Source organism: Python bivittatus, unplaced genomic scaffold (genome assembly GCF_059951505.1).
Source record: "Python bivittatus isolate LINGU-HERP-01145 unplaced genomic scaffold, Pbiv_v1 ctg000100_np1212, whole genome shotgun sequence".
Lineage (NCBI taxonomy): Eukaryota > Metazoa > Chordata > Lepidosauria > Squamata > Pythonidae > Python > Python bivittatus.
In genome coordinates this window covers 1,367,609-1,395,569 of record NW_028277038.1, presented here as the reverse complement: position 1 = coordinate 1,395,569, position 27,961 = coordinate 1,367,609, and the positions used below count along the sequence as shown (strand labels likewise).

Genomic DNA, 27,961 nt, shown 5'->3' with positions numbered 1-27,961 from the left:
AAGACTCCCAGGGAGGGGCAGGTCTCCCCAGTGCCCCCGCCCCCAAGGGGAACATTGGGGCCGGTGGCGTTTCACGAGTAAATGCATCTTTCCACGGCCGCGGCTCCAGGCCCGGTTCCATTCACGTTACGTGTGAATCGGCCGGAATCGCAATGCAGGGGCTGGGCTCCGCGAGAGGGCCTTTGCCCGCCTGGCTGGGCTGCCATTGGCTAGCGGGAGGCAGAGGGCCGGGCCCGGACCCGGGCCCGAGCCCCTCCCCGGCCGAGGAAGGAGGAGAAAAGGCAGCGGGGGAAGAGCCCTTTGCAGCCGAAGGGGCGTCTGACCGCGATCCTCCCCGAGCGAAAAAATGGTGCTGCAGCTGGCCGCGGCCTTGCGGAGCTCTCCCCGGCTGCGCCCCGGGGCGGCTGCGCTCCGCCTCGCCTGCAAGCCCCTGTCCACCGCCGCCGTGCCTGCGCCCAACCCTCAGCCAGAGATCACCTACAACAAGGTGAGGGGGCGCTGGGGAGCCCGGCCCCACTTTCCTGCAGGAGCACCTGCGCGGAACGAGAGAGGCAGGAGAGAATGCGAGCATGTGCAGAGCGCTTCGCTTTTCACCCCCAGACGCTGCTTCTCCGATCCGCCACCCGCCCCACCGGCGGTTGGAGGACCGGGCTTGGCGTGGGAGTCAAGGAGCGGGGAGGGCAAGCGCTCCTGCGAGCCTCCACCGCCCCCCCCCCCCCGCGTTCTCAAGCGCGGCTGCAGACGAAAAGGTCGCTGAAGAGGGCGCTCAGGAATGCGGGGAGGGGGCGTCAGGACGGGCGGCTTTAATGCTCTGTGGGCCTCGCCCCTTCCCCGAGAAGGGGAGCTGCGCAGCGCTTCGGAGCCGGGCTGGGCGGCGGGGTCGTCCTCGTACGGGCTTCGGTCCGAAACTTGTTGATCGCAGGGGCCTTCCCGGTGCAGCCTTGCCGTCGCGGTGGCCGCGCGCGGGGACCCCGCAAAGCCCTGAACGGCGGCGCACCAAGTCGGGGAGCAGAGCGGCGGCAAGACGCGCAAGGCAGACCTTACAGGGGGTTTCAGAAATGCCTCCCAACGTTGCATACTTTGCGGGCGGGCCCCAGATTAGCCTGCTCGATAACGCACGTTGCAAAATGTGTGTTCAGCAAACCTACGATCACTGTAGTAAACGCAACAATTACGCCGTCTCTTGATTGTGTAACTACTTGTATAAGCTACTGTGAAATTATAATTACCTCTAAATAATTCAGTCGTTCATGCCTCAGCTCTAATGGGGTTTTAACTTCTTCAGTTTATTATCGCCATTAGTAGCAGCAGCAGCAGCAGCAGCGCTCTGATATTATTATGGCTCTCAATTGGCATACTTATTTTCCCCGAATTTGCACTCTGGGAAGAACAGGATCTCCCTTTGGAACTAGCATCAAGGATCAGAACGGATGTTGGGAGAAAGTGTCACTCTAAGGTTTGCCCAACTGTGGGCTAGATGTTAAAAATCCAGCAAGAGGAAACCAGCTCCTTTGCAAAAGGGAATCCGATCAGAAGTGAGAGTGCATATTTTAAGGGGCCAGCTCCAAAGTGCCCCTGGGGAATGCCAAAGGCTCTCCCTCTTCTGGTGCTGCTTCTGCACCCCATTTCCAGGCATTTCTGGAGAATGGAAAAACATCACCCCTCAGGGAACAGAGTGATGGAGACCGACCCTAAATAACCCGGCCAGAGACTGAAGAGCAGTCGGGGTGGGGAAGGGGGGGAGACCGTGCTGCCTTTATTCTTCTTCATGGCTCCACTTGAGGATGCTCAGAAAAAGGCTGAGGAGGACCCGTCCTTTTTGATGAGGGTGGATATGGTAGGTAGCATTTCCTTGTAACTCTGGACCAGGTTCACAACCAAACCCCACTAAAAGCCAGGGGCAGCTTTCACAGACCGCGGTGGATCCGGAAAGTAACGAAGACTGGGCACGGCATATAACGCTGGGGTGCCATTTCTTCTTTCTCTCATGCTTCTCAGCTTCTGACAGACGGACTCCCCCAAGGGGAAAAATCAGAGTGAAGTGTAATCGTCCATAGTGCAAGTAAAACATTCTGGCTTGATAAAACTATGATACAAATAAGCTACGTGCCAGTATATGCTGCTTATTTGCTCTTTGTATCAGTTAATTGAGAAACTGAACATGGGCAGGTTCACATGACAGCTGAATTCAGGATTATGATTTATTGTTGCCAAACCACTCTAGATTTTAAAGACAGCAACCATCCTAATTTAACGTGGGTTATCGGTTTGTCTTGTTTGGGCATACTTGACTATAATCCAGACATGGTCTCGATGCAGCCGGAGAGTTGGATCTTTTCTCACAATTGGGATCTCACTGAGATTCTGTTTCCACCGTATCCCCACTGCTCCTAACAAGTCTCTCTTGTGCCCAAGTCTTTTTCTTTCCTGACCCCACAGGCCTCCAGGGTATGCCAGGGTGATTAATTCCACAAAGTGGAGAGAGTTGCAAAACTCTTGGCAGGCCTTTTTGACCTTTCAGTTACCACCCTGATCTAACTTTAAACTCCTGCACGGTTCAAACCAGGACCAGCTTCTTTTTCTTCAAGACTTGTTCTTCAAAAGCATTGCTTTCAAAACCTGGTTAGCCAATCTTGCTTCCCTTTTGGGAATGCAGCAGTTCAGCTGCTGAGGCACATGGTCCATTCCCATAGGCTATAATGATTGATGGAAAAAGATAAAATGCAATAAATCCTCCCTATATAGTGTCTTGAGCACTATTGACAAAAGCCATCGAGATGGACAGAAAGATTTGGGTTCCTGTGCTTTTATATGGAAGACAGCTGCAGAAAATAGAGTTTCAAAGTTATCTCTTTCTCCCTAATTTTTTTTCTTGCAGCACCCAGGAAAACATGTCTTTACTATAGGGGTGCGATCTCTATTAAGAACATTTCATAGTTTTTAAATTGTTGCAAGCAATTGTCATTTGTTATGGTTTCCTGGAAATCATGAATTCAAAGCTGTACTGCTCTGAGCGTGGAGATTGTGTATAATAGTCATGTATTTGTTGGTTGTTAAAGCAAGCTATTCTTGCTTTTCTTCGTTCCAAAACAGTCACTAAAAACCTAAGATTAGTCTCTGCAAGCTCTCAAATGCTGATAGGTCTGTGTTCTGAATTGCAGATTTTCATTGACAATGAATGGCACGATGCAGTCAGCAAGAAAACATTTTCAACCATCAACCCATCCACAGGGGAGGTCATATGCCAAGTTGCAGAGGGCGACAAGGTACAATATTGGCGTAATGCAAGTCCTAGTTCTTACACAATTGGAGTACTTGGTGTCATTGCAGATTTTCTTGAAAGTTTAAGTAGGCAATGAAATCACTGGAAATTCTTTACTATCCTGACAGGCAAAGTCTATCAAGCTGCTATGAGACCCTCATTACAATAAATATCTAAATCATTTTTAGCTCTCATGAAGAATGCTATCTAAAGATTTTAAGAAAGTGTCCAGACTCTGTGTTGGGTGTGTTGCAACATAAAATGTGCCAGACGTTTGCTCTTGCCAAAGACAGCAAGGTAATCCATCTCCAGCTTGCTGCAGGCAGAGTAAACATTACCAGAGCAGCAGGCTTTGTATGGCTACAGCTTGGCAGCTGGAGACGCCTGTTCTTGTAGTTTCATAACAGTATAATCTATGAAAGGGGAAGCTGAGGCAGCAATACTTCAGTGGCCAACAGGAATGACACAGCAGAAATCGCACAGAATCTGAGAAGCCGTTCACTGCGGGCTGCAGCCAAAGGAAGAATGTGCGTGAGGAATAACTAGTGAGTGGTGATAGCTGTAATCCGGAGATAGCAAGGTGGGGAAGACTGCCCACCCGAGAGTTATGTCCATCTCACACAGTGTGAGTGGTCAGTGTGCAGTCCTGCTGCTGCTGCTGCTCTCTGCTGATCCTGTCCTGCCTGGGTTCCTTTCCAGGCAGATGTGGACAAGGCTGTAAAGGCAGCCAAGGATGCCTTCAAATTTGGGTCTCCTTGGAGGAGGATGGATGCCTCCCACCGAGGCAAACTACTGAACCGTCTCGCCGACCTGATTGAAAGAGACCGGACCTATTTGGCAGTATGTATAGAATGGTTGGGGGGCGGGGAAGGGAGTTGCTTTGTGCATGCTCTGCTCTCTCCCCGGAATCTGGGTTTATAAATACTGGCTTTATATTTCTTCGTAGGCTCTGGAAACATTGGACAATGGCAAGCCATACTCAATCTCCTACCTGGTAGACTTAGATATGGTTATCAAGAACCTCCGGTAAGGATTAATTAATATATCCTGAACTGTTGCCAAGCACAACTTAGGATGCCCCCCCCCCGCTTTATTTTTGGCCATCTGTTGCAGGTTTTTTAAAGGAAAGGTAATTTTAGTGAAATGCAAACATTCTGTTATTTCCCAGCAGTTAATAATACAAGATTTTTTCTCATTCAAGCAAACCTGAACCATAATCTAGAAGGAATTTTTCTTTCCTCCAGAACTAGGGTAGAACTGGGAAACAAATCACATTATTTGTTCAGCCAAGTGCACAAATCCCTTGGCCTATTTAAAAAAAAGAATATCTGAAAGGATTAAAATATATCTGGGAGAATGTATATCCCCTGAACTTGGTAGAGGTACCTATTCTCTTCCCTCTTCAAAAGTTCAGCATAAAGAAACATTAAGCAGGGATTGGATAGCATAGACCAGTGTTTCTCAACCTTGGCAGCTTGAAGATGTGTGGACTTCAACCCCCATGCTGGCTGGAGAATTCTGGGAGCTGAAATCCACACATCTTCAAGCTGCCAAGGTTGAGAAATACTGGCATGGACAGTATCTACTGTCAAATAATATTTAGATGTGACAATATTGCAACGCTTAGAATATTTGGTTGCATTATAACCACTTTGCAACAATCCTTCTGCATACTGCTCTTTTATGTTTTCTTTTTCTCATGTGAATTAGAACTGAAATGGGTTGGGTGATGTGTATAAATTTCAATTGCAATTGAAACAAAATCACAACTGGCTTGTGTCCTTGCTTCTAACCCTGTTCCAAAATATTACTGGGAATGAATTTTCATCAACAATTTCTGCAAAATTCTGTTGGAACTTTGTCTGTGATTCCAGTAACACCTGTAATATTTAATGGTTTTGTTCCAGGTACTTTGCAGGTTGGGCTGACAAATTACATGGAAAAACCATTCCCATCGATGGAGACTTTTTCACTTACACAAGACATGAGCCTGTAGGCGTTTGTGGACAGATCATTCCAGTAAGTCAAGCTGGTCTACAGCAGCTCGCAAGCCCTATACCTCTCTACTATCATGCTAGAAATGGGCAGATTTTAATGTGATCATTGGATGGAATAGAAGCAAAGAAGATGTGTTGTTAGCATTATCCTCTTCTCTGACCTATTCAAAGCCTTGCTTAAGTAACCCAGTTTTAAAAAAGGGATCCTGGGCTATTATGGTAATGTTTGTTTTCCTATAGCATTCTTCTCCCAAATACACCGGCTCCCCAGCTGTGATCTCCATCAGCCTGAGACAAGTTATGCTATCTGAGTTTAACACAAGAAGACAACACCAAATTAGAGAATGCTCTAGATTTCCTCTAGAACTCTACCTAACAGATGCTTACTTTACACTGAAACAGTTCCATCACTCTATGCTATTATTTGATTGCCCACTGACAGCTGTATTCCTTTTGGGATTATGATCCTACAGATCTTCTGATTTTCAGGGGTGGAGGGGAGGGAAGAGGAGGGAAGCCCAGTTCTGTGAGAAATTAACTCTGCAATCCAATGTATCAATTAATGTAGCAGACTTAAAATTTTTAAGTATCTACACATTTATTTTTCTTGTAGTGGAATTTCCCATTGCTGATGCAGGCATGGAAGCTTGGTCCTGCCCTGGCCACAGGAAATGTGGTGGTGATGAAACTGGCTGAGCAAACTCCCTTGTCTGGTTTGTACGTTGCCAGCCTGATCAAAGAGGTGAGAGATCCATCCCAGGGGCTCATACAGGTTTTCCACCATCTCTTTGCTCACATTCCAAAGATTCACTTATATCAACACCGTGTATGCCTGCACCTATATGTAGAGAAGGAACAAAGGAGTCCTTCTTTCCCACTTTTTTCTTCTAGAGTCAGCCAGCATCCTTTCTATCAGGGAGGTTTTCAGAGGAACACTGGCCAACTTTCCCCACTTGGAATGGGGGAGGGCAAATTTCTGTCATTGCTTCCTCCATGTTTTCTATTTGGTCAGATGGCCTATCTGTAAATCTTGATCTATCCAGTTAGGAAATTATTTTTTTTGTGTGTCTAACAGGCTGGATTCCCACCAGGTGTGGTGAACATTATTCCTGGTTTTGGGCCTACAGCTGGTGCTGCTATATCTTCTCACATGGATGTGGATAAAGTTGCATTCACTGGTTCCACCTCGGTGAGGAATTAAATATTTATATCCTCTCATTCTCTTTTAGCCTTTGGGACTAAAATTATTAGAATACTGATTCTAGATACTTAGAATACTGATACTAAGATTTTGCAGTGATTCTCAAAGTGGGTTTTTGGTTGCCCAGATCAAGGAGCCATTTGTTGTCCCAAATAGTGCTTGACGGGTCTATAGCGTGCCATTTTTATTCTGAATACAATTTAATTTTTTAAAAGTTAACTTTATTTTAAATATCCATCTCAGTCTGCCTTAATGTAACAAACAAAAACAAAGAAGTAGCTCATGCAATTCAACTAATCCACAAGAGTCTAATTTTACACTATTTCTAAAGCCATGTTAATACTGTGAGCCTCTCACTGAACCCTAAAACTACTACTTGCATACGTTATGACCTGACCTTAATTTAATTGAAATGAATGGGACTTACTTATAAGTAAAACTGTTTAGGAGGGAATTCTTGGTTCCACACACTAATATTAGCTGAGGTGAGGGGACTTAATTCCTTGCCAATAATAAGCCCCATCCCTTTTTTTAAATTCCTCAACTTTCTGCTGGGAGAAAGGGAGGAAACTAGTCAGGAAGTTTTTAACTGTTCCTTGTTTCTTGCCCTATTTTAACCAGACTTCCATTTCTCTTGCTCTCTGGAGCTGATAGCTTTCCAAGCTGGCTTTTTAATAGTAAAAATCCTTCCTGTGCTTACTTCTATCTTTGCTCACTAATAGGAATATGCTTATACAGGTTCCAAAAAAAAAAAAAAAAATCTATGGCCAAAGTCTGAGAAAATTTGCAGTTCTAGTTCATTTATCTGGCTTCTTCAGCTTCAGGCATTATCTTATCTTAGCAGTTTATTTTTCATTAACTTAATCTTTAAAAGAGCAATCCTTGTTCCCAAGGCAACTTAAATAGGAAGAAAAGGTAGTGGGAATATGCCTTGTGCATTAACATATACATTCACAAAATGCTTTTAATTATATTATGACAGGTGCCTTATTTTAGTTACCATTAGCTACTTTGAATGTTGTGCACTGTTGGAAAAATGGGGTATAAATTAAATTGCTCAAACTTCATTAAATATCAGGTCACTTTTACGTGTAGTAATATTTCATCTGCCTTGGTCCAACAGAGTGACTTTCAACTTAGGTCTTTCACTATTTCCTGAGGCTTTAGGAAATTGCCATGGGTACAAAATTATAGCCTGGGGTTGCAGGTTTCAGGAATTATCTCTAACCAGCCACTAGACCTTAATCTTAAAAAAGGTAGAGTGATGTCTTGTTGCCTCTAGGCACTGGAGAACACAAAACAAAGCTGATTCCATCACTGAACTTTTCCTCAAATACAGCTTGTTATACTGTTCAATAGAACTCTCTGATTATTAACTGTACAGGTTGGGCACCAGATCCAGAAGGCTGCAGCAGAGAGTAATATGAAGAGAGTGACTCTTGAGCTTGGTGGGAAGAGCCCAAACATTATCATGTCTGATGCTGAAAGTAAGACGTTCTTCTTGGTGGGGACAGACAGTGGAATGAATTTGCATCTGGAAGGGGGTTGGCAGCTTCAGTGCAGACTGCCGTGGGAACCTCCGAGTCAGCATAGCGATTTGGATAAGCTCTTCACTGAAATGTATTTAGTGGACCCTGTAAATGAAGATTACCTAGTTTAGAAAGGGCAAAGGCATTTCAGACTAATCTTCTTCAGCCTTGATCAACTTTTCTCAATTCTGGCTATGTTGGATTGGTGAGGAAAATAGGAATTGTAATGGGTTGGGATTTGAACCAGTCCAGATAAAGGCTGACCACACTGCTGATGCAAAAAGTAAGATTAGTAGCTGATTTCCAGATGGAAGAGAAATTAAATTAATTGATTAATTACTGTAGTAGCAGTAGTAAGAATAAAGATATTGGTTGGTTTTGTTGTTGTTGTTTTTTTCAAATTGCCTCACTTGGGTGCCTTCCTTTCTTCCTCTTTAGTGGACTGGGCTGTGGAACAATCCCATTCTGCATTGTTCTTCAATCAAGGACAGTGCTGCTGTGCTGGATCTCGGACCTTTGTCCAAGAAGATATATATCATGAGTTTGTGGAGAGGAGCGTGGAGAGAGCCAAATCCAGAGTAGTTGGAAACCCGTTTGACTTCAAAACTGAACATGGGCCTCAGGTGAGAACAAAACAATTCCAATGTGCCACCATCCACTCTTTGGGGAGCTCCTTTAAAATAATATCTCGGATTAGGAAAACTGAGCCATTGTTCTAGACAGGAAAAAAAAATGCTCTTAATTACTGTATGTTACACAAAACATAATCTTCCCATTAACTTAAAATGTTAACATTACCTAAAATAGTCAGTAAAATGCAGATGTACTTGCATGTTTTTTTTAAAGTTTTAAAAACCTTCATAAATAGAAGTGATAAATTGACCTAATCTGTCTGTTTGCAACCCTAATCTCCCAGGTCAGTTGGCATTAAAAAGTGTTCAATATGCAATTTTTGTTCATACAGACCGATTTCCTCCCTTATGGTAGTAGCATCTTAACTGAACGGAAGTGCTGGCTTTTTTTTGTTCTCTTAAGGTGGATGAAACACAGTATAAGAAGATCCTTGGATACATTGACAGTGGAAAAAAAGAAGGAGCAAAATTACTTTGTGGTGGGAACCCTGCAGCAGATAAGGGCTACTTTGTCCAGCCAACTATCTTTGGAGACGTGCAGGATGATATGACAATAGCCAAAGAAGAGGTTAGGAAAATCATGCGTTGCCATAGTAGTACATTTCTAATTTATGCCATCTTGTTATATTGGTTCACATTACATAACTAAGAGTGTTGAACTCCAGAATTGTCCAGCCTGTAAAAATGGATGCCAGTTCCTTAAAATATGTATCCTTATATGTGACTCTGGGCATCAATATTGCAAAGAATCCTATTGTACAAATAAATTGTAATCTTGCAGATATGTTTCTTTTGCAGATTTTTGGACCTGTTATGCAGATCTTGAAATTCAAAACCATTGAGGAAGTCATCCAGAGGGCAAATGACACCAAATATGGGCTGGCAGCTGCTATTTTCACAAAAGATATTGACAAAGCAAACTACATTTCTCAGGGCTTGCGAGCTGGAACTGTTTGGTAAGCCCTTAAACTTAAGAATGTAACTCTGAAGGAAAAAGCAGAGGATCAGTTGTGGAGCACTTGCTTTCCATGCTGCAATCCCCAACGCCTATCAGAAAGACTCTTTTAGTCACTCCTTCCCCATCCCCTTTCAAGTTAATGAAAACTGGAAACTTATTAAGATTTCCCACATCACAAATGAGTACTTGTCCTCAATTGTTATTCTATGCATTCAATGTAGCTTTAAATTAGTTGATTATTTGTATAACAAAGGAAGCGTAATAGAAAACATTTCCATTGCAAACTGTCTCTTGCAGGATAAATTGCTACAATGTGTTTGGGGCACAGGTTCCATTTGGAGGGTACAAAGAATCCGGCCAAGGGCGTGAGGGGGGAGAATACGGCCTGACCCCGTACATGGAAGTAAAAACAGTAAGTATGGTTAACTATAGTCCAAAGGAACTAGTGGTGACATCTTCAGGTCAAGTCAGGTCAAATACAAAGCATTTATTTTAAGAAGTTATGGGAGCTCTCCCCTTGATTTTAAGGAAATTGTGTGCAGGTTAAGAGATAAAATGAGAAGCCGATATCCTTGCACACTGCAACCTGAATAACAGAACATCTTGCAGTGTTAAATAACCAGTGCATTCCTGACTGTGTTCCTGAAAGCCCTGACTTTTGCTTTGCCTGAGGATGGCAGCCATCAGCTCCGCTGCAAATAGGAATATGGTTTACTAGTTAAAAATTGGTAATTCTAACAGCACATGATGGATATTTTCCAAACTGTAAGAAGGTGGATCCATTAAGCCAAACTTGCACAATTTACTTGCCTTTACAATATGAGGTTGGGATAGAGAGTAAAAGTAAAAGTAAAAAACTGCAAAATCCCATCTGCTTATCTTCTTACTAGGTCACCATCAAGGTCCCACAGAAGAATTCTTGAAGAAGTACCACCACCTGAAACCGTCCATATACGTCACCCCATATTTGACAGAAAAACTTAATCAGGAATTTACCCTAGAAATCTCTACATTGGGAAAGAAAATCTGACTTCTATAAGCAACCTGTGGAATGTACGTGTAACCAACCCATGGTTAAGAAGTATTTTTTCTCTGCTTCAGCTGTTCTTGGTTCTCTTTCCTGAGACCAGACACCTTCATTTGTAATGTGTCCCCAGAGGGGGGAGATAACAAGAAAAATCTAATATTCTTCACTCCAACGTAACCTGAATAGAAAACCTATAGAAGCAGTTACTCTGAAGCAGGATAGTTTTGAGTATCAACTGTTGCAAAGCCACCCCCTTCTGTGCTCTTTTTGTACTTTCTCTAACACATAAAAGATTTTATGCTTAACGCGTATTGGTTTCACTTTGGACGGCGAGGCGAGGGACCACGACAGCTAAGAACCAAGATTTTGGGGAAGAATCTGGGGTGACCACGGAGTGCCTAAGCGCCCTACCGTCAGTGGCTGGTTTCGTATCCACAAAAACTCAAAATTCACAGGAAGGTCCCTTACGCCCTAACGTACGTACAGAAAATCTCAATCGTTTGCCTCTACGGACCTTACAATTAAAAAAAACATAGAATAAACCGGTTGCACAAGAGCAGGGAGTCCGACGTAACCGAGCATCAAAGTCTTAACGGCCAGAAAGTTGAATTCTCCCCTGTTCCCCTCAGAAATCAGTAGGGGTTTAAGAAAGATGCGCTGTTATAGAAAAACCACGATAGACAGAACCAAAAACATCCCCGATATTCCGAATATAGGAATCATTCTGAGGGGAAATTAGGGCCGTGCTTTGATGCACTTCTTGGCGATATTTGACAGCCGCTCCGCCATGCTGGTTTGCAGAACAGACGGGTGGGTGGGAGGGTGTTAACCTCGCCTACCTGAAAAATATTCTACCTGAAACTGAAGATTCGCCCGCCGGTTACACCCTTCGCCAAAATGGCGACCAGCATCGCCGTTTCCCCCCTCGTTCTTTGAGGCTCGGGATCTCGCGAGACTTCCCGCACGACGTCTCGCGGGTGGTGGACAAACGCCGGGGTGGAGGGAGACCCGCCCCTTCCATCCACGAAAGCGAAGGGGTGTGCCCGGAAAGGGGCGGCCAATGAAAGCTCCGCCTTTCCCTCGGACGCAAGGGCCGTCTCCTTCCCTCAGATAACCCCGTCCTCAACGTCATCAGGAGGCGCGGCTGAGGCGAAGAAAGACCCGGCGGCCCGAAGGAAACCTTAACTGGAGAAAGAGAAGAAAAGAGGGAGGGGCCTCTGAGTCATGGCGTCGCGTGCAGGCACGGGGCTGTCTCAGCCGTTCGCCTGACCTCTCTTCGTCGAGAGCCTCGGGCGGGGGAAGCTTGCGTCGGGATCGGCGCGCGCGGCTTGCGAGCGGAGGCCGCGCGGAGGCAGAGGGGCCGCGCAAGTCGGGGCTCGGGGGAACGGGGCCGCCGCCGTCGCCGTCGCCCCTGAACTCAGGCGGGGCTGCCCGCGGCGGGGGCGAAGCGGTGGCCATGGCTGGCGGCTGCCCCGCGGCAGTCGAGCCCAGGCGGCCGGGCTGAGGCGGCTGCGGCCCGCTGCTCCCGCCGCCCGCGGCCTCTCTCTTCCCCCGCCGTGAGAAGAGGGCTCCCGGGCCTCCGCTTCCCCGCCGTCCCGCTTCCCTTCCTCGGCTGCTGGGCGGGGATGAGGCGGCAGCCCGGCGGTGGCGGTGGCGGCGGCGGCGGCGGCGAAGGGGGAGGCAGCAGCGGCGACGGTAGTGGAGGCGGCGGCAGCGGGGACAGCGACGCCGACGACTCCGACTTGGAGGGGCGGCCCCCCGCCTAGCCCGCCCTGCGCGCCCCCTTCGCCGGGCCTGCGGCGGCGGCGGCGGCGCCGGAGGAGGATGTCGGAGGAGCCCGACGCGGACAGGATGATCAAGGTACGCGCCGCGGCGGGGCCCCCCGGGGCGCGGGGGAGGGCCCTCTGAGCGCGTGCAGAATCCCGCCGCCGACAGCCGCGGCTCCCCACGTGAGAGGAAGCCAGAAGGCGCCGGGCGCGCCTGGTAGAAGACGTGGATTACACCTCCCATCGTCCCCAGCCCGTGCCTCTCCTGAGGTTGACTACCGCTCCCATCGCCCCAGGTTCGAGGAGGGGCCGCACCGCAGCTGGCACCCTCTGGGTCCCGGCCCTGGGTGGCGGCTCCCGGGTCGGCTGAGGTACAGCTGTCATCATCCCCGGGCAGGTGCCCTCGCGTGGGACTACAGTTCCCCTCATCCTCCGCTGGCACCTCCCACAACTCCCGCAAGTTCGACTGAGGGATGGGACTGAGCCCCCTGGATGATCTGGGGCACAGCTGCTGTTCTTGTCCAACTTGCACGAACACCGGCCTGTAGCTGGGGACGATGAACGTTGTAATCTGGCAACCCAGACCGCAATCCGCGCCCTGCTGCCAGCCTCTCGGTTTTAAAGCTCTAACGTGATTTTTGATTACTACAGGTGGAACTTCTTACCTTGGCCCTTCAGCCTTTCCTTTTTTTCCCTCCCTTCAAAAACAAACAGGAAACTTCTATTTTAGAAGAGTACCATATTAACTGGACTCAGAAGTTGGGAGCTGGAATCAGCGGCCCAGTAAGGTAAAAAGATCTTTTTTTATAGGTTTGGGATTTAAACTTGGGTGAGAACTGTGAAATATCAGATATTTGAATTAGGCTGTGAATAAAAATGAAAGACTAGGTTGGAACAGAGTTCTGTTGACATTCATTATCAGGCAATAAATGCAGTCATAAGTCAGGATCTTCCATATACTCCCATTAACCAAGTGTTTTTACTGCTGCCCACACAGAGTCTGCATGAAAAAATCGTCTCAAGAACGGTTTGCACTGAAAATCCTTCTTGATCGCCCAAAAGCGAGAAATGAGGTACAGTACACTCTTTATGGAACCGTTTTGGAAATCTATAACAGCCCTCTTTTCCGTTATCCTGAAACAACTTCTGTATTAAGAAACACTCAGTACTGCACCCATTCAAAATACCAGAGTGTGTGTTATAGTACCGTTGCCAGCCAGAGCGATGTGCCAAGTGGATCTGTTCATTTAATAATTTTGGTTCCCCTCTTTTCCATCGACTAGATGAAGCGACTGACCATTTTAAACCAACGGAATGTAATATTCCAAATATTAAAATATTGTTGCGAAGTTGACAATAACTTCATAGCACAAAGCCTTGTCATGAATCATGGCATTGCAGTTAGCTATTAAACTGAATCTAGTTTAAGAGTTTAGCTATTAAACTAAAGACAGTCCCAATCAGTAGAAACCTTGGGTGGGCACCTAAATATCCTGGGCCAGGCCTGGTGAATCTTGAGAGAGGATGACACAAAGTTGGTGCAGTTACCAAGAAGTTGTTTGTTTTCCTATGGCAGCAAGAACTGAAGCAAGGCCTAAATACATGCAGGAGCATATCTAGAAGAATTTGGTTAGGAAAGCATCACTATAAAATTGAGCCCAGAAAGATGCTGGTAGCTTGGTTTTGGTTATTTATTGAAGGCATTGGTATAACCCCAAGTGACTCGGGATCCTGTTTGGATAAAAGTATTTATTTTCCTGGCAAGGCCTTGCTTGGGTCTGGTTATCTTCCAGCCCAAGGCAGGCTCTTTCCGTCAATGCCCGAAGCCTCCCGAGATTCTCCTTAATGCCAATGAGATTCCACACAGGATGGGACTTGATGGAATTCCAACTGTCTTGATCTCAGCAATACTGCAAACAATATCTCCACTCCCAGCCCTCAAGGGATAGTGAGCATAAGAACCGTATCAGGAGGTCAAGTCTGCTCCTGTTACATTTGTCAGCTCTTGCTGGGGTATGGACGAGACTTGGGCTTGTTTTGAGGATTCCACCCAGAATAGCTGTTGATGGGTCATTCTTGTTGTGACTGCATTATCAGAAATCATTCTTCCGTTTTGCCTGGTTGGCCTTCAGCGTAGTGGAGCTGGAAAGAACTGTCATTCCCCAGCTCTGCTGAATCTGACTTGTCAAAAGGAAACAGGAGAGGCCACTGGCAAACCAGTTAGTTTTCATGCCCAGAGCACTCAATCGACTCTACTTTCCTGGTGGTGGTGCTTGATTTTGACCTTTCTGGGCCTTCTGTTAACTTAAGTCTCTCCATTCTCTCCCCTGCACCCTCTTCCTTTGAATTCCTTCTCCCATTGTTGCTTGTCCTTGCTTGACCTTCTGCCTGATTCTACCCTAGGCCTTGAGTTTTAAACTCCAAGTTTTGCTTTAGACCTCAATTTAAAAATGCAAGATTGCAGTCAAAGTGTTATGTACCACATGAGCATCTGGGAAGGATTTAATTCCTTCCTGGCCCAGAAAGGGCTGTTGGTTGCCACATATCTGAGAAAGGGACTGAAGAACTTCCAAGAGAAGCGATGTAACTTGTGGGCAGCTGGTCCTGGAAAAACATCCCAAGTTGACCTTAATTCTGTCAAGCGTCCTTTGCTTCCTATGAATAGGTGTATAGAAATACTTCTGATTTCTGTCACGTTGGAGTAAGAGAGGGGCAGGAGCATTTTCAGGGCTAAGGCCAGAGACGGTGGGGACTCAGTAGGTTTTCTCCCGTTTTACACCAGGTTCGACTGCACATGATGTGTGCAGCACATCCCAACATTGTCCAGATTATTGAAGTCTATGCGAACAGTGTACAGTTCCCCCATGAGTCCAGTCCAAGGTAAGATGGCACAGGTTCCTTCTGGTGCCATGGCATCCTTTTTGCGTTTAAGGCACATTTTTTTCCTCAAAGCACTTTGGAAATGGTATTGACCGTGTTTCAGTGACACTTTAACGGAGACATGTTGGTGGCCCCGACTTTTAAATTGCAAATCCGTTGCATTTTTTTTTTCTTTAATATACCGTCCTAAGCAATATAGCTTCTGCAGAACATTTGCCTGGGTCCACTTCATTAGAAGTACGGGCCTGTGGGGAGGTTAGCACTGGTTCTTCTTCACATCTTGATATTTTTTTTCCCATGTAACAAACTGGAATACTTTTAAAACCAGGTCTCGGCTTCTAATTGTAATGGAGATGATGGAAGGGGGTGAACTGTTTCACAGAATCAGCCAACATCGGCACTTTACTGAGAAGCAAGCAAGCGAAGTAACAAAGCAGGCAAGTTTTAACCCCCCAACAACCCCCCTATTCCGTTTCATATAAACAAAAAATAAGGGAGGGAGGAACGGTGCAAAAAAATGATTTCCAGGGGATGGACAGGGAACAGGCAAACTTTAAAATAAAAAGTAACACTTGATACTATCAAAAGATTGCCTGCATGGTTTCCCAGGTTTTGAGGGCTGAGGCACACGCTCTTTTCCTTTTTAATATCAAAGTGGAATGGTGGGGGGAACTTGAGGGTGCTGCCTTGCTGGCTCAGGAGCGATTGATTGAAACCCTTTGCTTCCAACAGAGGCTAATGGGAGCTGTGGTTCTCGCAGGGAAGCAGTGAGGTGCTCTTTTTAATGGGTTTCCTCCCTACTGCAGGACTGCTAAAACTCCCCTGCTTAGGATCCCTAAGCCCTTCCTCCAGCTGAAACTCCTCAAGAGAAAGAGGGCCATTTTCCTCAAGGTGGTTTCAGCCTGGCTTTGTACAGTTTAAGCTTACTTCCTGCCTGCTCCTCCCTCCCGAATTGGCAAATCATGGATTGCCTTGTCGAAGCAGTTTGGAATGGCCTCGGCACCACCAACTTCTCAAGAGCGCTTCTGTGACCGTCTTCTGACTTCTCGTGCTTTGTTTCAGATAGCTTTGGCTTTGCAGCATTGTCATTCTTTAAACATTGCCCATCGAGACCTCAAGCCTGAGAATCTTCTTTTCAAGGATAATTCTTTGGTAAGGTGGATGTTGATTTGTCTGGATGTTGTTATTTTTATTATCCTGGTATCAAGTCAGTGTTAGCAATGCAGTCTCCTTGTCTCTTGTTTTCCACCAGCTGTCGGCCTCCAGGACAGACAGGCTGGCTTTCTCCCTCCAGCCCACTGGAGGCAGTTTCTTCTGTCCTTTGACTTGTCCTCTTCCCTTGGTCCTTCCTGCCAGGATCCTGTCCTTCACCCACTCTTCTGTCCTGTGCCATTCAGCCCATTGACCTCTCTCTGTTCTGATTCTCTTGCTCCTGGTATCTCTTTCCATTCCTTCAGCAGCCCCAGAAACATTTCTGAGAGGGCATTTCATGTTCTGAAACTGACAGTTTCACTTAAGCAGTAGCACTGGCCTTGACAAGGAGAGAGAAGGAGAGAGGAACGTGAAGATTCTCTCTTCTTGCTTGCTCTAGGATGCCCCTGTGAAGCTGTGTGACTTTGGGTTTGCCAAGATAGACCAAGGTGACTTGATGACCCCACAGTTCACTCCTTATTATGTAGCACCTCAGGTGAGTACTTTCTGGAGCTCGCCAGCACCTTTTCACAGATCAGAAGCCCCTGCACGGCTAGGTCTAAAGATCGCCTGTGTCTCCTCTCCACGGAACAGGTACTAGAGGCACAAAGAAGGCATCAGAAAGAAAAGTGTGGGATCATCCCTACCTCACCCACCCCATACACATACAACAAGGTAGATTTCTGGCAGCCAAATACACTTTGCTGACTCTGCTTCAGTTGCGTAGAATGGATTTTCTCCAGGGTAGGAAGTGGTGTCCACCAAACATTAATATTCCTTTTCTTTTTATATCAGAGCTGTGACTTATGGTCCCTGGGCGTCATCATTTACGTGATGCTGTGTGGGTACCCACCTTTTTACTCTAAGCATCACAGTCGGACAATTCCGAAGGACATGAGGAAAAAGATCATGACGGGGAGCTTTGAGTTCCCAGAGGAGGAATGGAGCCAGATCTCTGAAATGGCAAAGGACATTGTACGCAAGTACGTCTGACGAGAGCCAGGGCTGGGAGCATTTGCCTCCTCTCGTCCGTTCTGTCCTCTTCTGCAAGCAGTCTGGTCCAACTGACAGCAGGGTTTTCTGCCTCTGCTTGGCTGCCCACCCCCCTGTTGGCTCCCTTGCCACAAACAAAAGCACATAGTGCTGGGGAATGGGGGTCTTCCAAATGTCCAAGAGTCCAGCATATCTAAAGCGTTCTCCATGCTTTCCCGCAATTTCACCCGGTGAAAGAGAGGCAGCCTTTGCAGGAAACACTCACTGTTGCTGATCAGCTTTCAGGAAAAGCCCGGTATCCACATCCCGGTGTTTGAAAACGGCAACAATTGACTAAATTGTATTTCTTTATTATTTTTACCGTAATGATTTTGAGTAGACTGCTTCACAGCCCGTGAGAAAGTCTTGCTTTGACCATTAATCAAATACAAGGAATCAGAAGTTGTCTGATGCTCATGTCAGTGCCAAGATGGGGAAAGAGAGGATGTGGCATTTTTATAGCCTGAGAAAGCAGAACTGGGTTGGCACTTGGCTAAGAAAGGTAGGCCATCAGCCATATATTAAGGACTGTGGTCGTGCTCCACCCATTTTAGAGCCTCTTTGGAAATTGCACCAAAGGCTGCTCGAAGGATGAAATTCTTGCCACCTGTCTGCTTGTAAACTGTTGTAAGGGACTTCTGCTACATTCTGACGCAGCCAGCTTAGAACCAGAATTCCTCTGTAAGTAACTTATTTTCTGATCCAGGTTGGTTTCATCGAGGAAGGGCAGCTATTGGTGGCAAGCACATTTAAGCTGGGAGGATCCTGAGCTGATTCTGCCTCTGTGGTTGCCGGTCCTCCCATCTGCTAAGCTGAAACAGCGAAGTGAGAGATAGGCGTGTAGGATGTGTGGACGCAGAGCGGTCAGTGAAAAGTATCTGGAAACCTTGGAGGGTCGACTGAGTGATGGGTTCATTTTTTAAAAACACTTAGGCTGCTGAAGGTGAAGCCAGAGGAGAGACTGACGACAGAAGGCGTTCTGGATCACCCTTGGCTCAACTCGACGGAGGCGCTTGATAACATATTGCCTTCTGCCCAACTCATGATGGACAAGGTTCTTAATCTTGTGAAATGGCTTATTTGTACACCAGTGGTTTGTTTAGTTTACTCAGGGGATTTGATCATCTAGCCTAGCTTTTCTTCCTGTCAGTGGTAGCTCCTCTCTACAGACTCCAGCAGAGAAGGTCCTTCATCACCTTTCAGTTGATGCTTTTTTAAGTAGAGGCATTGGGAGTGGGAACCTCTTGGTCCACTCCTGTCCTGTCAGAAGCTAAAGTCTTACATATTCCTAAACCATCCAGACTTTAGGATTTACCCAATGCCATCACAGAAGCCAAATCTTTGCGCAGTTGAAAACATCTGGGCCCAGGACTGAGCCACCTTATGGCACTGTTCCCACCACACAAGAGAGTTGCACCCAGAGACCATCTGCTTGAGATCATCACTTGATTCCCCAAAACAAGATCTAATTTGAAAGCAGGGGCATTCAAATTGGACCTTATTTTGGGGAATCAAGTGATGATCTCAAGCAGATTTGCCTTTGGGGATCTACGCTTCCCAAGGTGTTCTTGGCCCCTGTGGTGGTCCATGTCCTCTGCTCAGTCCCATCCTTGCTCCCGCTGCTTTGAGGTGTCACAGATTGAAAATCTGAACTCTTAACTACATCTCTCCAATCATAACAGGCCATGGTTGCTGGGATCCAGCAGGCACATGCAGAGCACCTGGCAAACATGAGAATACAGGATCTCAAAGTAAGCCTCAAGCCCCTGCATTCGGTCAACAACCCAATTCTGCGCAAAAGGAAATTGCTGGGGTGAGTTTTTGGGATTCTTCTGATGGTGGGAGGGGAGAATGGAAAATCTGGGCCGCAGGAGGAAATATTTAGCCAGGGCAGGGCATGCCCCAACCCTCCCCTGCTTCTCTCTGAGCACAGGCTGAAAGACTAATCGGGGGAGGAGGGTGTCCCTGAATCTGCCATGCCAGTTGTGCTCACATTTCCCTCTGTCGTTACAGAACAAAACCAAAGGACAGTGTGTATATCCATGATCCTGAGAACAGCAGCAAGGACTCCAACGTTGCTCTGGAGAAGCTTCGGGATGTGATTGCTCAGTGCATCCTGCCACAGGCTGGTAAAGGTTGCAGATCCTAAGATGAGCTGCTTTGGGGGCGGGGCAGTGGGGCGAGGCTGAATTTGTCATCCTTTTCGTCTCCAGCATAAGCCAGCTGAGTTGGAAATCAAAACTCCTGTTCTTCCTCGTGATAAAGACCAAGATGCCACTCCTTGGCTTTTGTTTTGGTTAAAATAACAAACTGCTGCTTTTTGTTCTAGCTAGATGTTGAGGTGGTTCCAGTGTGTCAAGGGAAGGTATGAGATCACATCTTGCAAGCAACCGGAGTAATAGCAAAGATTTTTTTTTTTAATGTGCAGTCTAGTTCTTTGGTTTGAAGCTAAGAATTTAAATTGCCTGGGAGAAAAAGAAAAAGATTGCTGAGATGTGGAAGCACAACAGGGTAGAAACCAGACAGAGCATTTCCTTTGACTGGATTGACTTACTAAGGCAACTCCCCTTTCTAACACATTATGGCACTGTTTCTCAGCCTTGGCAACTTTAAGGCGTGTGGACTTCAACTTCCAGAATTCCCCAGCCAGCATGCTAGCTGAGGAACTCTGGGAGTTGAAGTACACAGGTCTTAAAATCACTAAGGTTGAGAAACACTGCATTACGGCGTCATTTCTCTTAAGTCCTTTATCCTGCCCTCTACTGACCATTTACTGTTTTTCACCATGTGTTCCTGTTCTCCAGAGTCTCCCAGCATTTTGGAAAGAGTGACAGGAAAATAATTGTTAAGCAAGTAAACCAAATACCTTGTCTTTCTGTCCTCAACCTTCTTTCAGCTTTGATTTTGACAATAGTTACTGTTCAGTTCAACAGGCTAAAGTTCAGCATTTTGAAATAGCTCCAGGTTGACAACGAAAAGTCTTAGAATGCTCAGGAGGGGTGTTTTGTTTTTTTCCCGTTCCAAACCAGGAGAAAATGAAGATGAGAAACTGAACGAAGTGATGCAGGAAGCATGGAAGTATAACAGGGAGTGTAAATTACTAAGAGACACCCTCCAGACTTTTAGCTGGAATGGTAAGTATCGCAAACCCCTTCAAGTGTCAAGAGAGCACAAATGAAGAAACATTAAGACTACCTTATCTCCCAACTCCTAATCCTCAGAAGGGTGCTTATTTCACAGGAGGATTATGAAAACTGAAAGTACTTAAGAGTACTTTAGAACTAGCAAATCTAGTTCTCCCCCCCCACCCCCAGTTGTGTTGTGATTGTTATTCCAATTCCCAGAATTGCCCCGGTATTGGAGATTGGGACTTCTGAGCAGCTTCAGATTTGTAACCTGGAGCGAAGACACCTCTTGTTAGTCTGATCTCTTTCTAAAGCTCTGCCAGATTTTATTGTTCTGCTTGGGACCAAAACAGCCTCTCTCTTCTGTCTCCATTCTTGCCCCGTCACAATCAAGAAATGCATTGGACAGACTCTTTTTTTCTGTCCATTTGTGTTTTCTGCTTTCTGGGCATTAACCCAAGTTCACATCTTATTTCTTTAGGTAGAGGATTCACAGACAAAGTGGACCGGCTAAAACTGGCAGAAATAGTGAAACAAGTTATTGAAGAACAGACGACCTCTCACGAGTCTCAGTAGTTGGAGCTGCTTGTTCTTATCAAGTCACACATACTCTCACCCCTTTTTTTAAAAGACCATTTTGTGGATTATCTGTTAAAGCAGGCTTGCCCAACCGGGTGCCTTCCAGATGTTCTGGTTTGGGATGATAACAGTGGAAAGCACCTGCTTGGGCAAGCCTGCTCTAAACTGTAAAAAGTATTTTTATGTAAATTAATAAGTCATAATTATTTCATTAAATTTTCACGCAGCTTGAGAAATGCTGTATAGATGTAGATAATGAGAATCATTGGTACTGTAATATTTTTTTAAAAACTCAGTTCCTCAAAATTATATATATATATTATATATTACATGATTTTTATGTACCACTTCATTCATGACTTTAAATGGGGCAAATTATCAATTGTGTTATCCTGAGTATCCACATGAGACAGTGTCTCTCCAGCTGCCTGTCACCAATGGTGTACCAGCTCATTTCTGTTGGCCTCTGTTGGCCTTCAGCTCAATAAATTACTTGAAGAAATCAGTCAGAGATTTATGAGCTACTCAGCTGCCTGGTCATTTCTTTCAAGGCAGCCATGTAAAAAGTGAGCGCATCTTGTGATTGCTAAAAAAGAAAAAGTGTTTCCAGGTCTCAAGGCCATCTCAAGCAAAGGGTTGCCTTTTTCTCTGCTTCCTTGCGCGAAGCGAAGGAGGACGGAAAGCTGCGGCTCGCTGGTTTTTACCAGTTCAGCAGAGAGAGCTGTACCTGTTTCTAGTTTTCTCTCGGACAGCACCCTTGCTTTTTCAGCCAGGCCTGGGGACAGTCCTACAGATTGACTTTGGTGCAGGTGCCTGCGCCCTGTAGCCGCTGAAGTGCTGATTCAAGGATATATGTGGGCGTCTCATTCCCCACCATCACCTCCGTCGTTTGCCGTCTCTGGGTGGTGGGTGCTTCTCCTCCTCAACCGTATCATCTCGTCCGGCTTCCTTGCTGTATTCTGTTTCTGCTTTCTGGGCTCATCACTCCAACGCTGTCTTGCCCGTCTCGTGGACTTGGTGTACTACAGCCGCTGTTTCGCTCCTGCAGTTTTCAGTGAGAACCGTTTGATGGGAAGGCGTGCAAGTGTGTGACTCTAGTTTTGGTTTTCGTTCTTTAGCTTGTGACAGGAAGCACAGGAAGATGTTGCCGTCGGGAGGGCTGTAAGGGCTAAGCCGCATCTGGAAAGCTGCAGCCTCTGTCTGCGGCTGGTTCGGTTGATAAACACTGACTTTCCATCTGGTCTGCAGATATCCCAAGAGTGCACGCTGAGAAACAGGTCAGGAAGTTTCTCTGGGGATACCCACAAGCATAAATGACGCCATGCCAGAAAAGGAGAGAGCGTTTTAATCCGGAGGAATGAAGTCCTCTGCCATAAAAAAACTGCAGAAGTAGGAAGGTGTTTTTCATGCTCTGCAGAAGACCAAAGTGAGGTGAATTTTAGCACCAGCTTTTCAAAATTGCCGGCTGATTAATTTCTTCAGTCAGTTAAGCAGAAACACTTTTATCCTTTTGTAGATATAGTGTTTTCCCACCAAGGATGCCCACGAGGTGGCATTCTGTTTTTCTACAGCGATTGGTATTCATAGTGTTGAAAGTATTTAATAAGCCTTTTCTTTGCGGCTTCTGTTTCTCGGTTTTCTCTAGCTTAGGGGAAGTTTTTAACGGATGCACTTTGGCTGGTGTGAATAGTCGGTCACAGAAGCCGTGTGGCACCATACGAAAGGCATACTTGCTCTCGCATTAGTTTCCCTACCCTGTCGTCCCCCAGGCGAGGAAGGTTTGGAGCTCCCAGGAATTCCCTGGCAGTCTCTTCTTTCAGTGGGAAGCAGCTGGATCCAGCAGCAGCTGCTGCCAGAAGACCACATTTGTCTTGCTGCGTTGGCATCCAGACCAGTTTCATCTTTTGGAAGATTACAGGGAAGCTAAGGCTGCCGTGAGAAAGCAAGGCTTGGAGATCAAATACTCACTTAGTTTTATTTAACTTTTGCTTGACTAGTGTGGGTTTTTTTTTGAGATGAAGCTTTTTTACTTCTCTCTGCCTGCCACCCTAATTCATTGAACTTGGCCCAGTGGCTGGGCTCTTTTGACCAGTTATTCTTTGCATGTGCTCTATATTTCACTGATCCTACGAGAAAGCGGGCCCCGGATTGCCATCTTGAAAGAAACAAGCCTAGGCGGTCGAAAGTCTCTCTCCCCTAACAACAACGCTGATGGTTCAAGAGGCATAGATCCATTTTGCATGCGTCAGCAGCTCTGCACTTTGCTCCTGAGAAGTGCCCACCTCAGTTTTGGCTGTCTCTGCTGGAGTGAACTGAGCGAGCTCCACACGGGCTAAAGAGAAATCTTCACACGGGGTAGGAATTATCTGCCACAATAGCTATTTTGTGAAATACGGCAGGAAGCAAATGGATGAAAATCATGTCCCCTGAACTACGCGTTGGCTCTGACCACCCACCCCAAATCCACCCTGGCATTAGTTCTGCATGATGCTGTACACGCCTTAGCTTTCGCCCACCTGAACTCCCCCGGATGTACGGGGACTACAGCTCTCATCATTGGGGGTTGGGCATTGTAGTCCAACATGTTCAGGGAGCCTCCGCTTTGGGAAGGCTGCTGTCGAGAATAGCTGTGGAAAACGTAGAAAATTTTTCCTTTGGAGGGAAAAAAAAAAGCATCCTTTTATCAAAAATACTAAAGTTTGGTCCTGGAGATGGATTTTACTGGGGTTTCCTTTTGCAAAGCTTTTCATATGCATCTCCCCCACCCTATTTTTTTTCTTGTACCTTCGGAAGGAAAAATCCGCACCGATGGGCAAAATCCCTAGAGATGATTGACGGTCCCTAGAGACACAGTCCACGAGGGTGTGTTCTGAGACTGGGAACGGCATTGCGCATGTACGTTTCTGGCCACGCTGTAGCCGACATTCAGCTGTTATGTTCAGTCTCGCCTTCCCCATCATCGTTTTGCCTTCATCACTTCTTTGGTCACTTTGCTGTATCACGGTTCTCTTTTTCGAATCAGTATTATATGAATGTAAATATTATGCATTGGTGTACATAAAATAATTTTAGTAAAATTTATCAAAAGCTTCTGTCTCAAGTTTTTTTTATGTCTTTTTAAACTAGTTTTGCATTTTTTTAAAGGTACCACTTGCTGGCAGATACCGAGTTCTTCTTTGCTGCCTTACATCATCTATTCTTTCAGAGTGAGATTGCAAGCTCTAATCAGTTTTGCGTTGCTTAAGGCCAACCCCTTTGTGATTATTTCAATCTCATAAGACACTGAAATAGCAAGACGGGGTTGACTAGTTCCTATAAAGACAGAACTGGAACTTAGAAAAATAACAAGGAAGGATGCCTTCAATTTGAAATAAAAAAAGAATCCACGTACAGCTGCTCCACAATTCAGTCCTGAATTTTTTCTGTTGTGAGCATGACATAGCTACGTCTATGAGAGTTGATACTGTCCACTCACTCTGTGAAATGAGAAGCTGGGTAGAATATTAACTGGAGCAGAGAGCTAGCAAGATACCATTGATTAGGTTTCGTCACCTTTCTAGGAAAACCAAGATGTGGATATATTTTGATTGATGACGCTTCCGTGCCATCAAGTTGGTGTCGATTCTTAGTGACCAGAGAGATTTTCTCTGGGGCAGTATATATTCTGTACCTGTACCTTTTTTTCTTTTACATGGAGATTTTTCTGGCAATTCTTCAAAGGTAAAGACAATTTATATCCAAAGAATTGGGTATGGTATGGCCAGGACAAAAACTAAATTTGATTTCCTTTACAATTATAAATGTAATTAAAATTCAACACATGCTTTCTGATTAACGATATATTTAATAATTTCTCCATTTTATCACATTAATATTCCTCATTTGATAACTTCGGGAGGTGCCATCTCGGAAAAAAGACAAGTGACTGAAAGGTAACAGATGTTGATGTCCAGTAAGTCTGGGGAAGCCTCTTGTCAGAGGGGGTTAAATGGAATGTCCACATTTAAAGAGGTTGGAGAAACAGTTGCCCTTTGGAATCTTCCACTGGAGAAGACCCATCGGAGATAAATTGTGGTTGGATGGTTGAGTCCATTCTTTGCCTTCCTCTTTGCTGCTGTGATCTTTATGGGATTGATGACTGAGAAGGGGAGGGGTACAAAGCTCTTGAGATGCCCCTCCTTTCCCTAATGTCCTCTTTGTTTTAGCTCTCTAATTAAATAAAGATGGCCACCAAGCCAGAAAGTAGATGTGGCTGAAGAAGTGTGATGACTCAAGCAAGTGACGGTGATCGCAATTGCTTTTTTGGGGTGTGGATAAACTGAAATAAGTTCTCACAAAACTGACTTGTTTTTTCCATCGGACATCCACATCAGTCTCATCTCTGCTCCAAGCTAACTAAGCATGTGTAAGACGCAACACTGAGGTGAATCATGGCACGTGGTGGTAGAGATCTTGGGTGCTGGTTTTTCCTCCCGTTGGCAACCTGCATTATGTTGGTGGTCTTTACCCTTTCCACCATCCATTGCAGCTCATTGCTTCCTCTGGCATATACCTCTTATGAAGTGATGATTCCAAGGCGGTTGGCAGCACGTGGGGGAAAGACAAAGAAGGATGAAATATCCTACATCATCAAGGCAGCGGGAAGGGACTACATCGTCCGACTCAAGCCCAAAAAGAATTTCCTGGCTAAAAACCTTCCAATCTTCACATATAATTCTAAGGGGGAACGCGTTGAGAGCCATCCCTACATCCCAGTTGAATGCTACTATCAAGGCTATGTTGAAGGCATAGTTGATTCACTTGCAGTTCTTAGGACCTGTTTTGGTCTCACTGGGTTCCTGAAAATTGGCGCCAGGACTTACGGTATTGAGCCTTTGCGGAATTCATCTGCCTTTCAACACCTTCTCTATATCTCTGAAGAATCAGAGCCTATTTTCCCATCATACAGAATGGGAGTGGGAAGAACCACCCACCAAGCAGAAAAACTGGAGACCAGACAACTCAGATCAATGTACAGTGATCTCCAGTACGAAGGTGTTCCAAAATATATTGAACTATATGTTGTGGTAGACAAAAACATGTTTGCCCTAGAAGCAAACAATGTTACTATAGTGGAAACTACAGTGCTGGATGTGGTGAACATTGTGGATGCAACTTTCTATTCTCTCAACACGAACATTGTTCTCGTTGGAATTGAGATCTGGACTGAAAAGAACTTAATAAGTATGTCTGCGGATATCACACAAGTTCTTCAAAATTTCAATAACTGGAGAATAGTTAGCAAGATCCACAGACCAGCCTACGACACAGCCTTCTTGTTCCTTCATCAGACTTTTGGTGACATCTTTGGAAAGTCCCATAAATCTTCAATTTGCAAGCCGGGTTTTTCAGCGGGGCTCCAAGTCTACATCAAAAACGAAATGATCCGCTTTGCAAAGGGCTTTTCTCATGAGTTGGCCTATCATATTGGAATGGAACATGATGGCCCTTACTGCTTCTGTGGCAAGTATATAAACTGCATTATGTATACATATCACGCCGCTGTTAACCTGTTCAGTAACTGCAGTATTCTGAACTTCAGAGACCTTTCTGAAGCTGGTCACTTGAATTGCTTGCTCAATGTTCCTAGAATCCAACCTTCCAACCTTGACCATTGTGGGAATGGCATTCTGAATAATGGTGAACAGTGTGATTGTGGGGGAGCAGAGAAATGCAAACGTGATCCTTGCTGCGATCCTAATTGTGTCTTCAAGGCAAAAGCTGTTTGCGCAGTAGGAAAGTGTTGCCGAAGATGTCGGTATCTTTTCAAAGGGGAAATCTGCCGGGGCAAAGCCAGCGAATGTGATCTCCCTGAATACTGTAATGGGAAATCTGCAGAGTGCCCCAAGGATTTGTACATGCAAGATGGAACATCATGTGGCAAATATGCTTCTTACTGTTATAAAAACAAGTGTCAGAGCCATGCTTTATTGTGCAGCAGTATCTTTGGTGGACAGGCCACGGCAGCTCCGGAGAGCTGCTACCTTTTTCTGAATACCCTTGGGACTCAGTTTGGCAATTGCGGCAGTGATTCTATAAGGAAAAAGTATTTGAAATGCCAGCCCGAAGACAGCATGTGCGGAAGAGTACAGTGCGTAGGTGTGGGATCGGCCCCTGTCCTGAAAGATATGGAGGTGCATAAGCATAAAGTGCGGGAGGTGATGTGCTGGAGCACTGAACATCGTGGCGAAACCCATCACACTGATATCGGGGCTGTGCCTAATGGCATCCTATGTGCCCCACACAAAGTGTGCATCAATCGCCGCTGTGTCCCCACAACCGTATTTAATTCGAGCTGCAGCCCAAGGAATACATGCCGAGCCCGAGGGGTTTGCAACAACCTTCATAAATGTCACTGTAATATTGGATGGGCCCCTCCACACTGCAAGTATTGGGGTGCAGGAGGGAGCATCGATGGAGGATTTCCTGTGGTGACCCAGAGCACAGCCTTGGCAAAACGAATTTTGGGAACTGTGATTCCTTTTTCATTGGTCATTATTGCTGCTATTACCGCGATAGGCCCCAAAGTGGTGGAATTCTTGGCATCACTTAAAACGTGGTGGAGGCAAAACTTCAGGCCTGGCACTTTCTTCCTAAAATGTCTAGCTAGGGAGAGCACTGAACACCACAAAAAAGATGAACTCCCAGACAAGGGGAACCCTGCCAGATGAGGCTCCCTAGTCGTCATTGGAAAATTTAATTGAAGACCCCAGAGAAATTCACTCCGAAGTATTAGCTTCAAA

General features: G+C 45.8%; 3 protein-coding genes across 4 annotated transcripts; all 3 read left to right on the top strand.

The window, feature by feature from the left end:
• Positions 1 to 274: 274 nt before the first annotated feature.
• Positions 275 to 10,911, top strand: ALDH2 (aldehyde dehydrogenase 2 family member). The gene is made up of 13 exons (XM_007433595.2): positions 275 to 487; positions 3,162 to 3,266; positions 3,962 to 4,102; positions 4,209 to 4,288; positions 5,170 to 5,281; positions 5,873 to 6,001; positions 6,335 to 6,448; positions 7,845 to 7,947; positions 8,428 to 8,612; positions 9,025 to 9,189; positions 9,420 to 9,577; positions 9,877 to 9,991; positions 10,470 to 10,911. The coding sequence occupies exons 1-13, from the start codon at positions 347 to 349 to the stop codon at positions 10,500 to 10,502; spliced, it is 1,581 nt and encodes a 526-aa protein (XP_007433657.1). The 5' UTR covers positions 275 to 346; the 3' UTR covers positions 10,503 to 10,911.
• Positions 10,912 to 11,843: 932 nt separating this feature from the next.
• On the top strand, positions 11,844 to 24,271 carry MAPKAPK5 (MAPK activated protein kinase 5). 2 transcript variants are annotated; one of them, XM_007433594.3, is made up of 14 exons: positions 11,844 to 12,466; positions 13,087 to 13,160; positions 13,370 to 13,445; positions 15,155 to 15,252; positions 15,581 to 15,689; positions 16,315 to 16,404; positions 16,844 to 16,939; positions 17,038 to 17,118; positions 17,239 to 17,426; positions 18,409 to 18,529; positions 19,158 to 19,288; positions 19,489 to 19,604; positions 20,505 to 20,609; positions 21,082 to 24,271. In XM_007433594.3, exons 1-14 carry the CDS (start codon positions 12,431 to 12,433, stop codon positions 21,174 to 21,176), a joined length of 1,416 nt encoding a protein of 471 aa, XP_007433656.2. In that variant the 5' UTR covers positions 11,844 to 12,430; the 3' UTR covers positions 21,177 to 24,271. The 2 variants fall into 2 exon arrangements, with proteins under 2 accessions (XP_007433656.2, XP_007433655.2); XM_007433593.3 differs by having other exon boundaries at positions 19,489 to 19,610.
• Positions 24,272 to 25,609: 1,338 nt separating this feature from the next.
• LOC112541294 (disintegrin and metalloproteinase domain-containing protein 21-like) lies at positions 25,610 to 27,889 on the top strand. Its single transcript, XM_025170115.2, has one exon. The coding sequence runs from the start codon at positions 25,610 to 25,612 to the stop codon at positions 27,887 to 27,889; it is 2,280 nt and encodes a 759-aa protein (XP_025025883.2).
• Positions 27,890 to 27,961: the final 72 nt, after the last annotated feature.

Excerpts from the sequence above, each read along its gene's own strand:
- ALDH2 (XM_007433595.2), top strand. The coding sequence starts at position 347 with ATGGTGCTGCAGCTGGCCGCGGCCTTGCGGAGCTCTCCCCGGCTGCGC. Across the intron at positions 9,578-9,876 it reads TTGCGAGCTGGAACTGTTTG|GATAAATTGCTACAATGTGT; the intron begins GTAAGCCCTTAA and ends TGTCTCTTGCAG. Across the intron at positions 9,992-10,469 it reads CGTACATGGAAGTAAAAACA|GTCACCATCAAGGTCCCACA; the intron begins GTAAGTATGGTT and ends TCTTCTTACTAG.
- MAPKAPK5 (XM_007433593.3), top strand. The coding sequence starts at position 12,431 with ATGTCGGAGGAGCCCGACGCGGACAGGATGATCAAG. Across the intron at positions 15,690-16,314 it reads CAAGCGAAGTAACAAAGCAG|ATAGCTTTGGCTTTGCAGCA; the intron begins GCAAGTTTTAAC and ends GCTTTGTTTCAG. Across the intron at positions 16,940-17,037 it reads CTTATTATGTAGCACCTCAG|GTACTAGAGGCACAAAGAAG; the intron begins GTGAGTACTTTC and ends TCCACGGAACAG.
- LOC112541294 (XM_025170115.2), top strand. The coding sequence starts at position 25,610 with ATGGCACGTGGTGGTAGAGATCTTGGGTGCTGGTTTTTCCTCCCGTTG.